Raw genomic sequence first — 19,067 nt, forward strand, 5'->3', positions numbered from 1 at the left:
TTTAATATTATTTTTAATTTTTAGTTTTTATAAATAATTATTAAAGTTAATATATACCTTTTATAATATTTTTAATTATTTATATAATAGTTTATCTTTTTATTATTATTATATAGAGTAATAATAATAAGGGTTAAGTTTTAACTTTTTTAAAGTCTATCCTTAATTAAAATAAACTTACTTTAATAATCTATTTATTTATATAAAGTTAATATAAACTATTAAAATATTAATAATTCTTTAAGTTTTAACTTTTTTAAAGTCTATCCTTAATTAAAATAAACTTACTTTAATAATCTATTTATTTATATAAAGTTAATATAAACTATTAAAATATTAATAATTCTTTAAGTTTTAACTTTTTTAAAGTCTATCCTTAATTAAAATAAACTTACTTTAATAATCTATTTATTTATATAAAGTTAATATAAACTATTAAAATATTAATAATTCTTTAAGTTTTAACTTTTTTTAAATTAAATAATCTATTTAAACTTTAAGTATATTTAAAAGATTATTTACCTTTATAAATAGTTATTATATTTCTTTTATTATTTTTATTATTATTTTCTTTATTATTATTTTCTTTATTATTATTTTTTTATTATTATCTTTTTATTATTATTATTTTCTTTATTATTATTTTTTTATTATTATTTTTAAGTTTTTAAATTTTATAACTTATATTATATTTACCTTTTTCTTACTTTTTCTTTATAGCTTACTCTTAGTTTTTATTCTTATAATAGCTATTTAAATAATGTTTTAATTAAGTAGTAATAATATTATTATTCTTATTATTATTTTAACTTTTTTTTATAATAGATTTTTAATAAAATAATATAATAGCTATTTTATTATTATTTTTAAGTTTTTAATTATTATAGATAATTATTAGGGTTAATATATACCTTTTATAATATTTTTAATTATTTATATAATAATAAAGTATTTAGTATTATATTTTAAAATTATAAATTTAAGTACTTTTTTATTTAACTCTTAAATATTATTTTTAATTTTTAGTTTTTATAAATAATTATTAAAGTTAATATATACCTTTTAATAATATTCCTAATTATTTATATAATAGTTTATCTTTTTATTATTATCTTTTTATTATTATCTTTTTATTATTATTTTCTTTATTATTATTTTTTTATTATTATCTTTTTATTATTATTTTTTTATTATTATTTTTTTATTATTATTTTTTTATTATTATTTTTATTATTATTTTTTTATTATTTTTTTTATTATTATTTTTAAGTTTTTAAATTTTATAAATAATAGTTAATATTAATATAAAATATTTAATATTATTTTTAATTATATATATAATAATATAATATTAAAATATAGTTAATAGTATAGGTAAGTATAGTATTTATACTTTTATAAAGTATTTTATATTATTTTAGTTTATATAAATAGGTTAAAGGTAGTAATATAGTTTATTATTATATAATAATATTACTTTTAATATTATTATAATAAGTATATAAAGTTTAAGAATTAACTTATTATTAAAAACCCTTTTAGGAATAAAGTACTTAATAAGTTAGATATTCCTTTAAAGATAATAAAATATAAAAATAATATTATAATATATTTTATATTTTATTTATAATAACTTTATAAGTAAAGTTAGTCATTAATAAAAAAGTATATAATAAACTATATACTTAAAAATATAAAGTTTAAAAGAAGAAATTAAATTAATATTTATAATATTATAAAAGTTTTATAAGAGTTAAACTATATATAATAAACTTAATAAATATATTAAGTTTATTTATAATAAATAACTTAATTTATAATATAAAAGTTTCTTTTATTTACTTTATAAATTATTTAATTATTAATAAATAGTATAATATTACTTATAATATAATCTAATATTACTTTTATAATAAATATTATTATTATAAAGTATATCTTTTAATTTTATTTTAATTTTTTTCTTTATTTTTTTTTACTTTCTTTTTTATTTAAGCTTAAATATAATATCCTTAAATAAAAAGAAAAAATATCCTAAATAATCCTTAAAGTAAAGTTATAATAATATTTTAAATAGCTTTTAATAATATAAGTTTATTAAATAACCTTAAATTTTTACTTTAATTTAAACTTTTAATAATAAGTATTAATTAATAAAAGTTAAAGGGTACCTTAAATATAAGTTTATAGGGGTAAAGGTATTCCTTTTATAACTTAAGGCTTAAAGGTTTAACTAAATAATATCCTTTTTTTTAAGTTAAAACTTATTAAATTTATTATATATAAATATATAAAAAAAAACTAAAAGTTAGTCTATATTTTAAAAGTATTATTAAAAAAGAATTAAAGTTTATTTATTAGTTTTATTTAAATAACCCTTAAAATATATTTTAAAATTTTATTTTATATTTAAAATAAAATAGCTTTATTTAATACTTAAAATAAGGTAGTTTTATTTTATATTTAAAATAAAGTAACTTTATTTAATATTTAAAGTAGAGTAGCTTTATATAATTTTTAAAATAGAGTTATAATAATATTTTAAATAACTTTAATAATATTAATTTATAATATAATTATAACTCTTTACTTTAATTTAAGCTTTAAATAATAAGTATTAATAATAAAATTAATAAATATTTAAAGTATAAGTTTATAAAATTAATAAAAATATTAATATTTAAGTAAAAATATTCTTAATATTTTACTTTAAAATTAATAAACTATATTAAGTTAATAATAAATAATATATAATATAAATAGTAGTATTTAAATATTAATATCTTTAATATTTATATTATATATATATAATTTTAAAAATATAATAAATAAAAGCTTTTATAATAAATTATATATTTATAATAAAAGTATTAACTAAATATAAATATATATAAACCCTTTATATTTTAATAAATTAATAAATATTTAATATTATATAAACTTAATACTATTTATAATAAAAATAACTTAATATATAGAAGTTTAGATTTATATAGAGTTAAGTTAAGTAAAGGTACCTTATAAGTAAAATAGCTCTTTTAAACTCTATTTAACTTTTAGCCTATAAATAATAGAGTGTTTAATTAATAATTAAATACTTTATAAAGTAATTAGTTAATAATTAATTACTTTATAATATAATTTAAAAGTTAAACTCTTTATTTTCTATAAATTATTTCTTAAAGTGCTATAGGTAAGTAAAATTATTATATAAGTACTTTAAAAGGAGGTTCTATTTAATAATTATAGCTATTTAACGTTTATTAAGTAGGTAGTATCTCCTATTATTTATTATATATAGCTTTAATAAAGATATTAAAATATTTATAAAACCTATATATAATTAAATTATATATATATTATTAATAAGAGTTATTAAAATAGACTTATTTATAATATTATTTTAATTATAAACCCTTATAATTAAAGTTATTAGATTTATTAAATTATTTAAAGAAATATATAATTAAAAATAGAAAAATATAAAATAAACTTTAAACTATTATAATATAAGGTATATACTTTAAGTTTTAAGGTTATTAAATTATTAATACTTTAAACTAATTTATTATTAACTATTATTTATTAATCTTTTAAAGACTTTTATTATTAAATATATTTAATTAAATATATTTAATTTTATAAAAGGACTAATTAATATTAATTATTTTATACTTTAAAGGATTATTAATTATTTTAATAAAGAGTTTATTAGTAGTTATAGAATACTTTATATAAAAATAAATTTAAGTATAATTAGTTATTAAAACTTAAAATAAAATAGAAAAAGATTAATTTTATATAAAGTTTATATTTAAAAATAAAAATTAAAAGATTAAGCTTTTTCCCTTTAAAAATAGAATTAATAAAAGTTTTAAATAACTATTAAGCCCTTTAAATTTAATTTATTATCTACTATTTATTAAATAAACCCTTTAAAGACCTTTTAACTTTATAAAGAAAGTTAAACTTATATTAATTATTTTATACTCTAAAAGGGATTATTAACTATTTTAATAAAAAGTCTATTAATAATTATAGGATATATTATATAAAAATAAATTAGATTTAAAGCTTAAAATAGAGTAAAAAAAGGGTTACTTTTTAATAAAAGTTTATACTTAAGAATAAAGTATTTAATAAGCTGAATATCCCTTTTTAAAAGTTATAAAATATACTACTATTAGGGGTTAGGGTAAGCCTTAACTTCCTATAGTTTTTATATACTTTTTTATAGTTCTTTTAATCTTATTTTACTTATTAAAATATTTTAATAAGCTTTATTATAAGTTTAATTATATTAAAAATTAAATAATATAAAATTTTAAAAATTAATTTATAACTATTAAATTTATTTTTAATATATATATATTATTTAAATTTTATTATTTTTTAATTAATTTTAACTTTTATAATACTTATAATAATTATTTAGTAAAATTATTACTAAAAGTTTATTATAAGTATTTACTTTATTTTTATTAACTTTTTTATAGTTCCTTTAATTTTATTTTATTTATTAATGTTTTAATAGGCTTTATTATAATTTTAACTATATTAAAAATTAAATAGTATAAAATTTTAAAAATTAATTTATAATTATTAAATTTATTTTTAGTATATATATATTAAATAAACTTTATTATTTTTAACTTTATTATTTTTAATTTTATTATTTTTAACTTTATTATTTTTAATTTTATTATTTTAAAGGCTATACTTTTATATAAAAGTTATTATAAATATATATTTAAAATAAAATATTTTAATAAGTTAGATATTTTTATTTAAATATAAATTAAAATAGTAAATAACTTTTAATAATTACTTTAATAAATTTAATATTATTATAAAATACTTAATTATTAATAGTATATTTAATTATTAGTTAAATAGTTTTATAATATATTTAAATATTATTTTAAAATATTTTAATAGTTTAATTATTAGTTAAATAGCCTTTAATGTTTAATTATTAATTAAATAATTCCTTAATAAATTTAATTATTAATTAAATAATTCCTTAATATATTTAATAATTAATTTAAAATCCTTTAATAAATTTAGTTATTAATTAAATAATCCTTTAATATATTTAATAGTTAGTTTAAAATCCTTTAATAAATTTAATTATTAATTAAATAATTTTTAATATATTTAGTAATTAGTTTAAAATCCTTTAATAGGTTTAATTATTAATTAAATAATCTTTTAATATATTTAATAGTTAGTTTAAAATCCTTTAATATATTTAATTATTAGTTAAATAATCTTTTAATATATTTAGTTATTAATTAAATAATATATAATAATAATTATAAATATTAAAGGTATTTTAAACCTTATTTTATTAAAGTTATAATTATTTCAACTTTCTTTTCCTCTTATAATTCTTTTAATATTATATTACCTATTAATATACTTTAATAGGCTTTTATATAAAAATACCCTATTTAAAATTTATTTATATAGTAAATTAAAAATTAACTTATAATTATTAAACTTATTTCTTAGATATATATATATTATTTAAATTTAAATAAAATTTTAAATCTCTCTATATTAAAATAACTACTATAAGGATAATAAAAGTATCCCTAACCTTACTATTACTAACTACATTTATCTATACTATTACTAATATTTTACTAACTAATATACTTTACTAATTAATAATATACTAAATATAATATATATATAAATATATACTTTAAAGAAATTTATTAAATAATATAGTTTTATAATTATAAAAATCTATAATATATTATATAACTATTTTATATTTAATATTCTATAAATATAATATAGTTTTATAAATTAAAATAACTCTATATAAATAAGTACTATTATAATAAGTAATATATTAAATATAATATATATAAAATATATACCTTAAAAAATTTATTAAATAATATAGTTTTATAATTATAAAAATTTATAATATACTATATAGCTATTTCTATATCTAATATTTTATAAATATAATATAGTTTTATAAATTAAAGTAGTTTTATATAAATAGTATTATTATAATAAGTAATATATTAAATATAATATATATAAAAATATATATTTTTAAAAGATCTATTAAATAGTATAGTTTTATAATTATAAAAATCTATAATATATTATATAACTACTTATATTTAATATTCTATAAATATAGTATAATCTTATAGATTAAAGTAGTTTTATATAAATATATACTATTATAATAAGTAATATATTAAATATAATATATATTTAAATATATACCTTAAAAGATCTATTAAATAATATAGTTTTATAATTATAGAAAATTTATAATATATTATATAATTATTTTTAATAGATTTATATTATATAAATATACTTTTAAAGTTTAAAGTAATTATTAATATTTTAAAAGAAACTATAAAGTTTAAAGAAACTTTTATTATTAAGTACTTATATAGTAAGTTAATATTATATAAAGTTATTATAACTTTTATTTAAATAATTATTTTTAAAAGAAAGTAATATTATTATATTTACTATAATAAAACCTTTCTATTAATATAGATTTTATTTCTATTAAAAGCTTTTAATAGTATATATTACTAGTTAAAACCTATAAGTTAATTTTTTTAATTCCCTATATAAATAAATTTTCTAATAACCTTAAATTTATATTAAAACCTATTAGAGTGTACTAATAGATAAAAGGTAGTTAAAGGGACTATAAGGGACTATAGGTTAAATGTTAAGTTAGTAATTATTAAGCTATAGACTTTATAGTAAGACTATTTAAACCCTAACTAAATATTAAGTTAATAGTTATTAAACTATTAAAGACCTTATTATAAAGTTATTTAAACCCTAATTAAATGTTAAGTTAATAGCTATTAAGCTATAAACCTTATTATAGGATTATTTAAACTCTAATTAAATATTAAGTTAATAGTTATTAAACTATTAAAACCTTATTATAGGGTTATTTAGACTTTAATTAAATATTAAGTTAATAGCTATTAAGCTATATAGCTTTAATATTAATTAATATATAATATATTTATAAGTATTTAATTTTTAAGCTTTAATTAAAGAAAATATATTTTAAGTTTTATAATACTTTTAATAATAATCCTACTTATTATAATTAATATTAAATTATTAACTTACTTATTATATTTTATTATAGTTTAAATAAATAGTTTTATTTTACTATAATAAAACTATATAAAGTTTTATTATATATATTTATAAGATTTATATTATACTTATATATATTAATTATAATTTATTTTATAATTATATATTTATTTAAATAAGCTAATTATATATTTTTAGTTTATTTAAATTATAATATATAGTAGTTTTAAAGGTAATATATTAAATAGCTATTTTTACCTAGCTTTTAGTAATAATAAAGGTATATATAAATATAGAAAACTTAGTATATTTTAGTTCTTTTAAGCTACTTAAATGGTTTTAAAGATAATATATTAAATAATTTACCTTTATTTAACCTTTAGGTAATAATATAGAATATTATATCTATATATAATAAAAGTATTTTTATATAATATAAATTCTAATAAAATAAACTTAATATATATATAATAATAAACCTATTACCTATATTATTAAAATAACTCTAACTACTTTTATAGAAATATTATATAAAATTTAATTAATATAAATTATATTAAGTTTTTTATTTTAAAGGTAAGTACCTTTATATATATATTTATTTTATATATATATAATAATTATTTTTACTTATTACTATTATATTAATATATATAGAATCTTTTATTTAAACTTAATCTTTATTTATACTAATTTCTTTCCTTTTAACTATATTTTATAATTAATTTTATAACTTTCCTATATAATCTTTTATACTTCCTCCCTTTTATAGTTTATATTTTATTAAATTAATAGAATTTTAACCTTAAGAGATAGTATTATATTAAGAAAGGCTTAATAACTATACCTTTTTTATAGAATTAACTTTTAACTATAGAAGCTATAATATTTAGGTTAGATATAGTTTTCTATATAAATAGTTACCCCTTATATATAGCCCTTAATCTTAATTTTATCTTAAAATTATACTATTAAATTTATAAACTTCTCCCTATAAATTAACTATTTAAGAAATAATAAGTAATCCCTTATTTATCTCTTTACTTTATACTAATAAATCTTTAAATAACCTAATTTAACCTACTACTACTTACTTTTAAAATAAATATAAAATTCCTATTATAACTATACTAACTTTTATTTTATTTATAAAATTAATAATAATCCTTAAAGCTTTTATTATATCTATTATAGTATACTATTTTACTAAAAGCCTTCTTTATTATTTATTTATTAATATAATATTTATTATAATATAAATATATAGTTAATTATATTACTTTAATTATATTATAATTACTACTTTTAATAGGATCTTCTTTTATTAATAATACTTTTAATAATATCTTTTAATAAGTTATTTAATATTTATTATAAATATTAAAAATTAATTTAAGGTTATAATAGTATTTTATATATAAACCTTTAAAGCCTTTCTTTATTAACTAATATAATATTTATAATAAGAAATGAGTTAACTAATTAATAATAGAGTATTTAATATTAATTAAAATAATATAATACTAAAAGGCTATTAATTTATATACCTTAACTAATTAAGTTTATAAATAATATCCTTTTACTTTATAAATACTTATAGTCTTAATACTTATTATAAAAATATTATTATATAATACTATTAATTTAAAATATAAAAATATTTATTAGATATAGTTAATATAATAGTCTTTAAAGAGGTTTAAATTATAACTTAATACCTTAATATAGTTATTTTATAAATTAAAACTATAAAAATATTAATTATATAGAATCTTTATTTACTTATTAATAAGCTAATAAAGTATAGCTTTAATATTTAATATAATAGCTTTATTTAAACTTTTAACTTTAAATTATTTAATTCCTTTTACTATTAAAAGTTAATATATAAAGTATAAATAATTAGTAAATATAATAAAGACTAAAAAGTAAGATTAATTAATAAATTATTATTATTTTTTTAGCTTTTATTAATATAGTTATAAATCTAATATAACTATAACTATATAGTTATTAATATAATTATTACTTAAATAGTAGAATAGTAAAATAAGTAATAATTAAATATTAGAATAAAAGGTTATTATATTTAGTTAGGGAGGAGAATTTTCTTACTTTTATTTAACTTAAAAATAAATATATAGGTATTTAATTTAATTAATATAGATTAATTTTCTTTTATTTCTACTAAATAATATATTTATTATAGGGGTATAGTAATAAGAAAGTACTTAATATATAATTTTTAAAGTTATTATAGAATAGGCTTGGTAGGTATATAGTATTCTATAGGTTATATATATAAAAAGAGGTATTAGGTATATAGAAGTGAAATATTAGGTGTATAGACTAACTTACTGGGTATGTGGATGCTAGCTTAAAAACTTAATTAATAAATAAAAACTTTTTTTTAAATTAAAATACTCTATTTTAACTAAATAATATTAAAGTAAAATACTTTATTTAAAAGGGTACCTTAAAGTTAAACGTTAAGCCTTTAATTAACTACTTAATTTATAAATTAATATTATTTTTTATAAATAATATAATTATATTCTTTTTCTTTTCTTAACTATTAACTTTATATTATTTCTTATAATAATTTAATTATATATTTATAATTATTACTTTCCTTAAATTTAATAAGTTTATCTATTTAATTATATATTTTATTTTATAATAATAAAAATATAAAATAACTTACTTTAAACTTTATAAACTATCTACTTTACCTTCCTTCTTTTTAACTTATTAAAATTAATTAAAAAGTTTTAAAAGGCTATATAAATATAAATAAATTTAATTTACTATTTAATATTATACTTAAATATTAAAACTTATATAATCTTTTATTTCCTTTTAATAGTTTAAATATTTACTCTATTATAATATAAAGTTAAATATAATAAAAGTTATATAACTTTTTATATTAAATAATATTTTTCTCTCTTTTTAATTTTATAAATAATACTTTATTAATAAAAATAATATTAAAACCCTTTTACTATTTAAATTTAATATCTATTAAGTAAAATTTATTATTAAAAATTATAATTTTTTTATATATTATATAAAGAAGAGTTTAATTATTTATTAAACCTTTAATACCTATTAATATAAATATAAATAACTTATTACTTTTAATTATAATAAAAATATTTTATAATATTAATTTCTTTTAATTCTTTTATTTTATTTAACTTTTATAAATATATAAACTATAATATATATTCTATTAATTATATTAATATACCTATTAAAATAAATATTCTTTTTTAAAGTTTATATTATTTATTAAATTATTTAAATAACTTAAAATAAATAATCTTTTATATAAATCTTTAAAATATTATAAATAATTCTTTATAATCTTATTAATAATTAATTAATATAAAAAATTAATAAATATAATTCTATTAAACTTTATTATATATATATAAATTTAAAAGAATATTATTAATTAATATATTATTATTAATTACCTTATATTTTTAAAAGTATATTATTAATTAATTAAATAAAAGTTTTTTAAAATTAATTTTAATATTTAAAATATATTATAAAACTATATTTTATTTCTATATAATAACTAATTTATTAACTTATTTATAATATTAAACCTACTTTATCTTTTATTATTAATAATAATATTCTATATTAATAAAATAATACTTTATTATTATTATTAACCTTTAATAAATAATAATATATAGTTAAATAAATAACTATAAAAATAATTATTAAAAAACTAATTAATTAATTATTATAAATATATATATAAAAATTAGTTTATTAAATTATATTAACTAATTATAATTAATTTAAAAACTTTAATTTAGTAATAAAATATATATAAATCCTCTCTTAAAGTAGTTATAACTAATAGAAAGATTATAATAGAGTAAGAAGTATATACTAAGGCTTAGTTTAGTAGTATATAAATAAATAAATGTACTTATAGGTGAGAATTACTATTAAATTAGGAATAGGGGCCTCGCTAAGGCTATATCCTTACCAGAATACAATCCGTTTAATTACCCAGACCAGACTGACTTCCTTTGTGATCACGCCCTTATACCGTGTTAGGTAACACGACTTGGTCTAACGTCCCCGACATGCATCTAACCGCAGAGTAGCGGACCACAATGGACGACGCATGGTGAGTCAGGTCTTTTTGATCTATTTCTACATCGAGGTATGACCCGAGAATCCTAGCTTGGGCTGCCAGCGAGTTCTTCTGTCACGGGACAATCCCAAACAGAGCAAGGTCGGCGATAGGCACGCACAAAGACGATGAAGGATCCGCACTGAATATTCCTCCCATGAATCTAGGCCATGACTTCTGCAGCTGCATAGGAAGCTTGGTTTTATATTTTCACCCGTGATTCTTTCTCCAGAAGTGAAACCGGCACGTCGCCTGGGAGCTCCGAGACAACTCGGAGTACACATCGGGTAGATAAATTCCCCGCGTGTATTTGGAATACACGGAAACCAAATTCCAATCACTCGCACCCGCATCATCGAACCAGTTTGCCTGTTGACCAGTCTTGTGCATTACAGTGCGTCTTGGTTGCACAACATGGTTTCCGAGTCTTGATCACTACATCACTCGCTCATGGATACACAAGATAAGATATTCCTTGCTTGCCTGGGGTAGTTAGTAAATCTCGTACCAAGCCTCTGAGCAGGAATGTCGTAAGTTGATTCACTGATAATGACGGAGACATTGCGAGAGCTCAGGACTCGAATGTATGCCCTTTGTTTATGAACTGCAACTTGTCATCGGATCACATTTCTAACAATGGTACTAGACAGTAATGGCCTTTTTCGGGAGCAGACATACCACTTGCATGTAATGAAACAGATGACTGTCCAATACCCCGAGATCAGTGCATGAGTTCTGCGTATGTCCGAAGAGTTATATTGTGACGTCGGTCAGGTTCAGCCTTTGTAAAACTCTGATGAAAATTACTTGGCATTTTCTAAGAGGAGCAAAGGTGGTTTCGCTTCTATTCCGTATACGTCCGAGGACATACATGGCGCCTTCATAAGAGGAGCAAAATGCCACGTCATTACTTGTTCACCTGGTGTTGGAGCTGCCGTGGTAACTTGAGTCTCTCCATACTGCCCGTATATCTGTGAACTCCACCGTCCCTCAATTGCACATGGGTTTTTTTCAACGAGACGAAGAGCAGATTGGTATTTACAGCTTCATTGAATTTGCCAGAGGATCTCGCAGCGCTGCAAATGTGGCCGAGTATTTTGACGAATACAAAGTATGGCGCCGTCGCCGCGGTCACACGCGATCCTGGCACGCCGTTTCGACCTTGCGTACCTTGGTAACCAGAGTGTTGCACACAATAGCAGGGTTGTAAACGGTTTGAAGACACACACACGTATCAGTTGTATAATTTAGACCTTGCTCCACCACGACATTCTTTCCTTTCCCTGCTTGACCACCCGGGCTAAATACAACAAGACCATACCAATCAAAAAGTTGATGCCCATGAAGAGCTGAGCAGCCATGTAACTTCCATTGTCAGCAGTAATGAGAGCGCCCCCAATCGGATTGCCTATCAAGACAGCGAAACTGACGACGGTGAAATTTAAACCAATTAGAGCACCTCGACTCTGCAAGTCCGGGATTAAGCTGGGTAGACTAGCTGGATACAAACTCATGATCGCACCAGCCACTATGCCGTAGAAGCAAGCCCACACATAGAGTTGATGTGGTGTATGTATCGCAATCCATGAAAACACCATTACGGAGGCCACAAGGCAAGTTGGAATCAACAAATTGAGAGGCCCCGTACGGTCTGCAAAGTAGCTGGGTAGGACTCGGCCGATCACCCCAGCCCCGTTCAAAAGGAGAACGAGGTCAAGGGAGCTTCGATATGATAAGCCGGGCTCGAGGGCCTCACGGCTATAGAGGGATATGTAGTGAAATCCATAGAAAATAGCGAGGTAGATCTATGAAGCCTGTCAGATGGGTCCGAGCGCGGTTAGGTGGCATTTAAGCATGACCGGGTCACTCACAAAAAATGTGCCAATTGTGAAGATTATAAAGTCCAAACCCTTGAAGTGAGTCAATCCAAAGCCTTTCGACATTCTTCGCGGTGGTAATCGTGACTTCAAACCAAGACAAGCACAGAGCAGAGTAGACAACTGAACGAAGCCAATGGCTCTCATTGTCCAACTGAAGCCAACAGAAGGTATCAACTGTCTTGCCATCGCTGGGAAGATGAGGCCCCCAGTGGCTCCACCACAATTGATGACCCCAATAGCCAAAGACCGCCTCTGTTGAAAATATGTAGAGACAACAGATACTGCTGGCGTTACGAGGCATCCATTGCCTATGCCACAACATAGACCCTGGGTCAGGAGCAAATGCCAATATCGAGTAGCGAATGAGGCCGCAAAAGCCCCAATGGTGATCATGGAAGTGCCGCACAGTAAGATTGTCTTCAGATAACCGGCATCAGTAAAGCGGCCGATGAAAGCCCCGACAAAGAAGGTCAGAAACAGTTGGATTGAGCCGATCCAAGCAATGTCTGCCGGCGGTCGGTCCAGGGTTGATGCATAGTACGCCTGAAATATCCCATAACTAGCAATATAGCCCCAGGTGTTCATACAGATTAGATGAGCACAGAACACTTGAATCAAATCAGCAAAAGCCTGGGCCCGGGTATGAGCGAACTAAGCAGGGGTATCTCACCGCAGAGCCATGCCCTGCGCCCTCCGTCAGGCGGGACATCATGATCTTGGCTCGGAGAAAACGCTAGCCCCGCAGCATTTGTGGTGTCCCTACTCTCAGTCATCGGTTCTCTGACTGGATGTTGCTCGACTGCTTTGTCTGGGCGGGCTCCTGGGCAGTTCTCACACCCTTCTAGCTCATTGTTCAGTTGGGATGGCATATTATAAGGCCCCATCCACTAGTAGTATACATAGAAATCTGGATCCAGGTTTTCGTTGTGATGTGTCAGTCATATTTGACTAAAACGGAACATCTTATGGCAAGTACCTATATTGATCTTACAAGAACCCGTGAACAGCCGCCATCGTAACCGATTCTACCCCCAAGTCTGACTAATAAATGCCTCGGCTGGTTCTCAACATGACACATTCCCGCGGACTAATGTCTTGGTGGTTGTGTAAAGTTTATGTTCATGGCGAGACCCACAACCCGGCACTCCCATCATGGGAGTCCCATGCACATTGAATTACTCGTCGTGGTGACCTTCCACGGCAAGTAAAGTGAGAGCTCTTGTTGGAATGCTTGTCTCGCCCCACTGGGACTCGCCTCCTTCACCGTTGCCAGATTTTCGGTTTTGCTCAACGCAAAAGTAAAATAAAATAAGATAAAAACCCAAGCGATCAAATAGAAAGAGACGCTGACCAAAATTGCCCATCCTCAGGGAGAGGCTGTTTTGGATGATGCTAAGGAAATGGACCTTCAGGTCCGTTCGCCAGGTCTGCTCAAGAGATCACGCACATCTCGGTCTCCTTCCTAAAAGGTCACAGCGGACGCTTGCACACGCACGGGAGTACTATATCACGCCATCCATACACATAGGCCCGCATCCGTTGCTCTGTATCAAAACCTTAATCACAAGTCCAAGTTACTTTCAGGGACTAGGAACTTGGTGAAAACTAAACTTGATAAAATGGATTATAGAAAATCCAGCTGCTTAAGCTCATGGTGGAGCACTGCAGGGAAGTTCACCGCCCAGGCTGTCCAGGTAGCGCCCAGATCTCAGGCATCTTCAAACAGAATTCCATTAATGGGTCACTGACGGATGCTGCGAGTGCACACCTGGTTGAAAGACCCCCTTCCCAGATCCTGATGAACCTGCCCATTCTGCCAACCCGTGACATGACCCTTGATGTCAACCTTGAGCTGCAATCTTCACCAAATCATTCACGCTAGCAAGCGAACACTATGGGGTTGATTCAAGAGAGTCTGAACCATGGAACATGCAACGGCGAAGCACCATGGTTAATAGTCACAAACACTTGTATTCCCATTTTTGCAAAGAATCAGCATGTATCAGCTCCCAGCGGCGTCTATGTATACGGCAAAGGACTTAAGTTGCCAGCCCACCGAGAGTCTCTTTCGCCATTTGATTCGGAGGCAGAGCAACCGGTCTGGGCAACCGACATGGATGTTAATAACGATGCCGTTCGTTTCAAAACGGGTGTTACGAACAACCCACCCCTTTACATGGCCCAGAACACAACTCTCAGATTTTGGGCAATCGGCACAGACATCTTCACCCTGAATGCTGCCCGGAAACACTGGAAGATGCCCATTGGGATTGTGAATCCTACAATCATCAACCGTGACAGCACGACAAGCTTTGTCGGAATATCACAACTACCGCCACACTCTTCATTTGAGTTGAAGAGGCATGGAGACACATGGCGATTCAACGTGAAGGAGCTACACGATCCTCTTTTCACCGTGCTTCAACCTCGAATCACAGACTTTCGCCAGGCCGGGTCGCAGTTCACAGAGTCTTTGAGCGCAGCCGTAGCAGCAATCACCAAGGATGAGAGCGAGGTGGCCACTTTGCTCTCCGGGGGCATCGATTCTGGTGCCGTGACCACCTTTGCAGTCCGCGCAGGCAAGAAGGTCACCGCATACAGCGCCGGCTCCCCCTGGGGAAACGAACATGAAGAGGCGCAGGAGCTTGCAGACTTCCTCGGCATTCCTCTCGTCCGCATCGATCTTTCGGCGGAGGAGATCCTGGCTGCGATACCAGCTTCCATTCGTGCTCTGGGCACAGCAAACCGCGTGGCGGTCGACGTATCACTTATCGTGTCCGCGGTGATGCGGAGGGGGGTAATCAAGGAGCAGCGTGTCCTCACGGGCTACGGGGCTGACCCTTTGCTGCTGGGCCTACCACCCAAGTCAGTCGAGGTTGAAGCGCTGACGGAGGAAATCATCTCTGAAGTTGACCTCGCTCGTCACTGCTGCGAGCTGACGGACGCCGTGGCGCGCACGTGGAACAAGAAATTGTCCCACCCATTCTGGCACAGTGATGTGATCAAGCTGGCGGTGGACATTCACCCACACTGCAAGGTCCATGAGGGCCGCGAAAAGGCATTCTTCAGAGCTGCCATGGAACAATACATGCCGAAGCACTGCGTCTGGCGGCAGAAAATCGGAATCCACCTTGGTGGGGGATTGCAGGGGGGCCTGGACACTTATTTTGGAGGTGTGGATCAGAAGACCAAGGTGTATGCTGGGATTTTCGAATCTGTTGCCGAACGGCTTGTGCGGGACCCATTGGCGAAGATTGATGACTTGTACCCGAAATGTAACTAAAAGCTCTTTGATGTTTGCTTTGAACCTTGTGCACGCCTCGCTTGATGTTTTGAAAAGTTCATGTTGATTTTGCAATGCTGTGACGCCGAAAAGCGCATGGCAATCACAGCATGATACATCAAAGATTCTTGCAGATAAAAATTACGAGTCTCGTCGTAGCATAACCAAGCTGGATCAGTCATTCCGTATTCTATGATAATGTATCAATTCGAAAAGCCATTCGCCCGCATCAGGCAATGAACGCCCCCCTGGCCTCCTTCGCCCTGTGATATGAAATTTGGACGCTGTCATCAAAGTATCTCTGGATGACATTCTTGATCCTCGATACCCCTTCAACGACTTCCTTCTCTGTGAGGGTGTATGCAGGCGATAGCATAATGTGGTCACCTTTCCTTTCCGGGCCTTCATGCCGTCTCAGTCTCCATGCAGGAGCAGCGTAGAATCGAACGCACGCATCATTCCGAACAAAATAGTCCTCTTCTCCAAACGCGGCAAGCTCCGCAGAGACCTCATGAGCCCATGCTCCTCCGTCATCATGCTGAAGCTCAACCCCCCAGAACAGGCCTCGTCCACGAATGTCAGTCACGTTCGACAGACCACTGAAATTGTGTCTGATCTCTCGCTCAAGACGCTCCCCGATTTTCTGGATATGGCCGATCTCAAGTAGTCTCTGTATCTCCATTTGGGTGGCAAACGCAGCAGCGCAGACAGCGGGGTGAGATTGGTAAGTGAAGCTGTGGATGAACTTTGGGCTACAAGACCGTGTTAGTGAGGTTCATTCAGAGGGCCTTTCTCAACCCACCCTAGACCTTCTGCTATCTTTTTGTTCACGATCATACCAGCAGCAGGCATTATTCCCGCCGCGAGACACTTGCCCACCATTTGGATGTCCGGAGCGACGGTCTCGAGTGCGCGCTCATCCTTTACAAGATGGCGGTGCCCGTTCATGGCGCGCCTGGCTTGATCCAGTTGAGCCTGGTCGTGATGCCATGCATGCATGCTACCCGTCCGTCCCATTCCACACATCACCTCGTCGTACACTAGGATGATATCATTGCGTCGGCACAGCTGCTTCAGCTTTGCCAGGTACTGTGGTCCGGCGGGTTGGCAGCCGAGGGCCTACAAATTCACACTTGTTAGTATTCTTGATTTCGACGGCCAAGGTAGCGTTTTGGATAGACTCACAGCTCCCGAAACCGGTTCGATCCAGATAGCAGCGATGGTGTCAGCCCCCAAGATCTTGATCTGGTCCTCCAGGTTATTCATCAACCTGCCCACGTATTCGTCTTCGGACTCAGTGTCCAACTTGTCCCCAAAGGGATAATATCTGTCGAACTTGATGTACTCAACCTCCAATGGTTCGTCATGCATCTCATTGGTCTTCGTTTTGAGGCAGGAACGGCGCGTATCCGCACCCGAGATTCGCGACCCTGAGTCTTGTGCTGCAGGCGTCCTAGGTTTGATCAACCCTTTATAAGGGTCTTGGCGAGAGGGGAACTCGCCCAAAGACAAAGCACCCAATGTATTACCATGGTATGAGCTTTCGCGAGAGAGTATCCTTCTCTTGTTCGGCTTCCCCTGGCTTCCCCAATATTGCCAGACCGCCTTGATAGACGCCTCGGCCGCCTCAGAACCTACAGCACGTCAGTCAATAACTACCTTCGGATTGTGATTGGAGACTTACCTGAGTTCACGATGATAGCGTGGGACATTTTGGATGATTCGTCACCTCCGATGTCTTGGTACCGCCATTTTGTCCCTCCCTCGTCCTTGACAAGATATCTGTTGGCATTTCGAACCAGCAGCTCGCTCAGGTCGAAGTTGACATTGGTCTGGTACGTAGTGTGAGAAACATATGCTAGTTTCCTGATTTGTGCAACAGTCGCATCTGCAACCCTGTTGTACTCGGCTGAGGCATTCTCGCCTCCGTTCCCAAAGCACGCCACCGAAGCACCACCACAGAAATCAAGAGACCGGAATCTTTCTCCGGTCTTGTTATGTTCGAGCTCCACGTATACTCCGTCACCACATCTAGCATTGTGATAGCTGGTGCTGAGATTCCCAAGGTCATGTGAGAGACGATCCATAGGCCTAGCGTCACCCATTTTTAGTAATTGCACAGATGTTCTTGTGCGTGTTCGTAACAAATTCTAGTAAAGACCTGACTCTGTACGACCAATGTACGTAATTCGGATATCAGTAAGTAATTACTAGTAGTCTAATATACCTACGTATTCACTACGTATGATTGCTGTCACAGGTAGGTACTCAACTGGCTTGCGAGGAATAATCCCTCGCCAAAGTGAAATCACAAGAAACTATCAATCCTGGTTCTCCCTTCACTCGATCGCGATTTTCAGAAATCATTTTATGAGTCATGTAGTTGAAATATCCTTTGATCGTCTCAGGACAACGATCTACACGGAGCTTGTTTGTTGATCCAATATCAGAGGCAGGTCTGTGCCAAAGACACGGGAGAAACACATTTCCGTCGGTGAAAATGCCTCAGTGTCTACGGTGACGTGGCTACTAAACCGGAATTAAGGTTCCACGATCTCGTGTTCCAAGTCATCCATACACGCAGTCGGCAATTGACGGTAACTTTTGCACAAGGGAAAACTGATCGTTT

The 19,067-nt window shown here is 27.1% G+C and overlaps 2 protein-coding genes across 2 annotated transcripts; one reads left to right on the forward strand and one right to left on the reverse strand.

The window, feature by feature from the left end:
• Window positions 1–15,268: 15,268 nt before the first annotated feature.
• KVR01_004106 (uncharacterized protein) lies at window positions 15,269–16,438 on the forward strand (the record flags this gene model as incomplete). The annotated part of the gene is made up of 2 exons (XM_044791790.1): window positions 15,269–15,571; window positions 15,605–16,438. The coding sequence occupies 2 exons, from the start codon at window positions 15,269–15,271 to the stop codon at window positions 16,436–16,438; spliced, it is 1,137 nt and encodes a 378-aa protein (XP_044646270.1).
• Window positions 16,439–16,667: 229 nt separating this feature from the next.
• Window positions 16,668–18,543, reverse strand: KVR01_004403 (uncharacterized protein; the record flags this gene model as incomplete). The annotated part of the gene is made up of 4 exons (XM_044785737.1): window positions 16,668–17,190; window positions 17,241–17,557; window positions 17,624–18,072; window positions 18,123–18,543. 4 exons carry the CDS (start codon window positions 18,541–18,543, stop codon window positions 16,668–16,670), a joined length of 1,710 nt encoding a protein of 569 aa, XP_044646567.1.
• Window positions 18,544–19,067: the final 524 nt, after the last annotated feature.

The sequence above is a fragment of the Diaporthe batatas genome (genome assembly GCF_019321695.1).
Source record: "Diaporthe batatas strain CRI 302-4 chromosome Unknown Contig00004, whole genome shotgun sequence".
NCBI classification, from domain to species: domain Eukaryota; kingdom Fungi; phylum Ascomycota; class Sordariomycetes; order Diaporthales; family Diaporthaceae; genus Diaporthe; species Diaporthe batatas.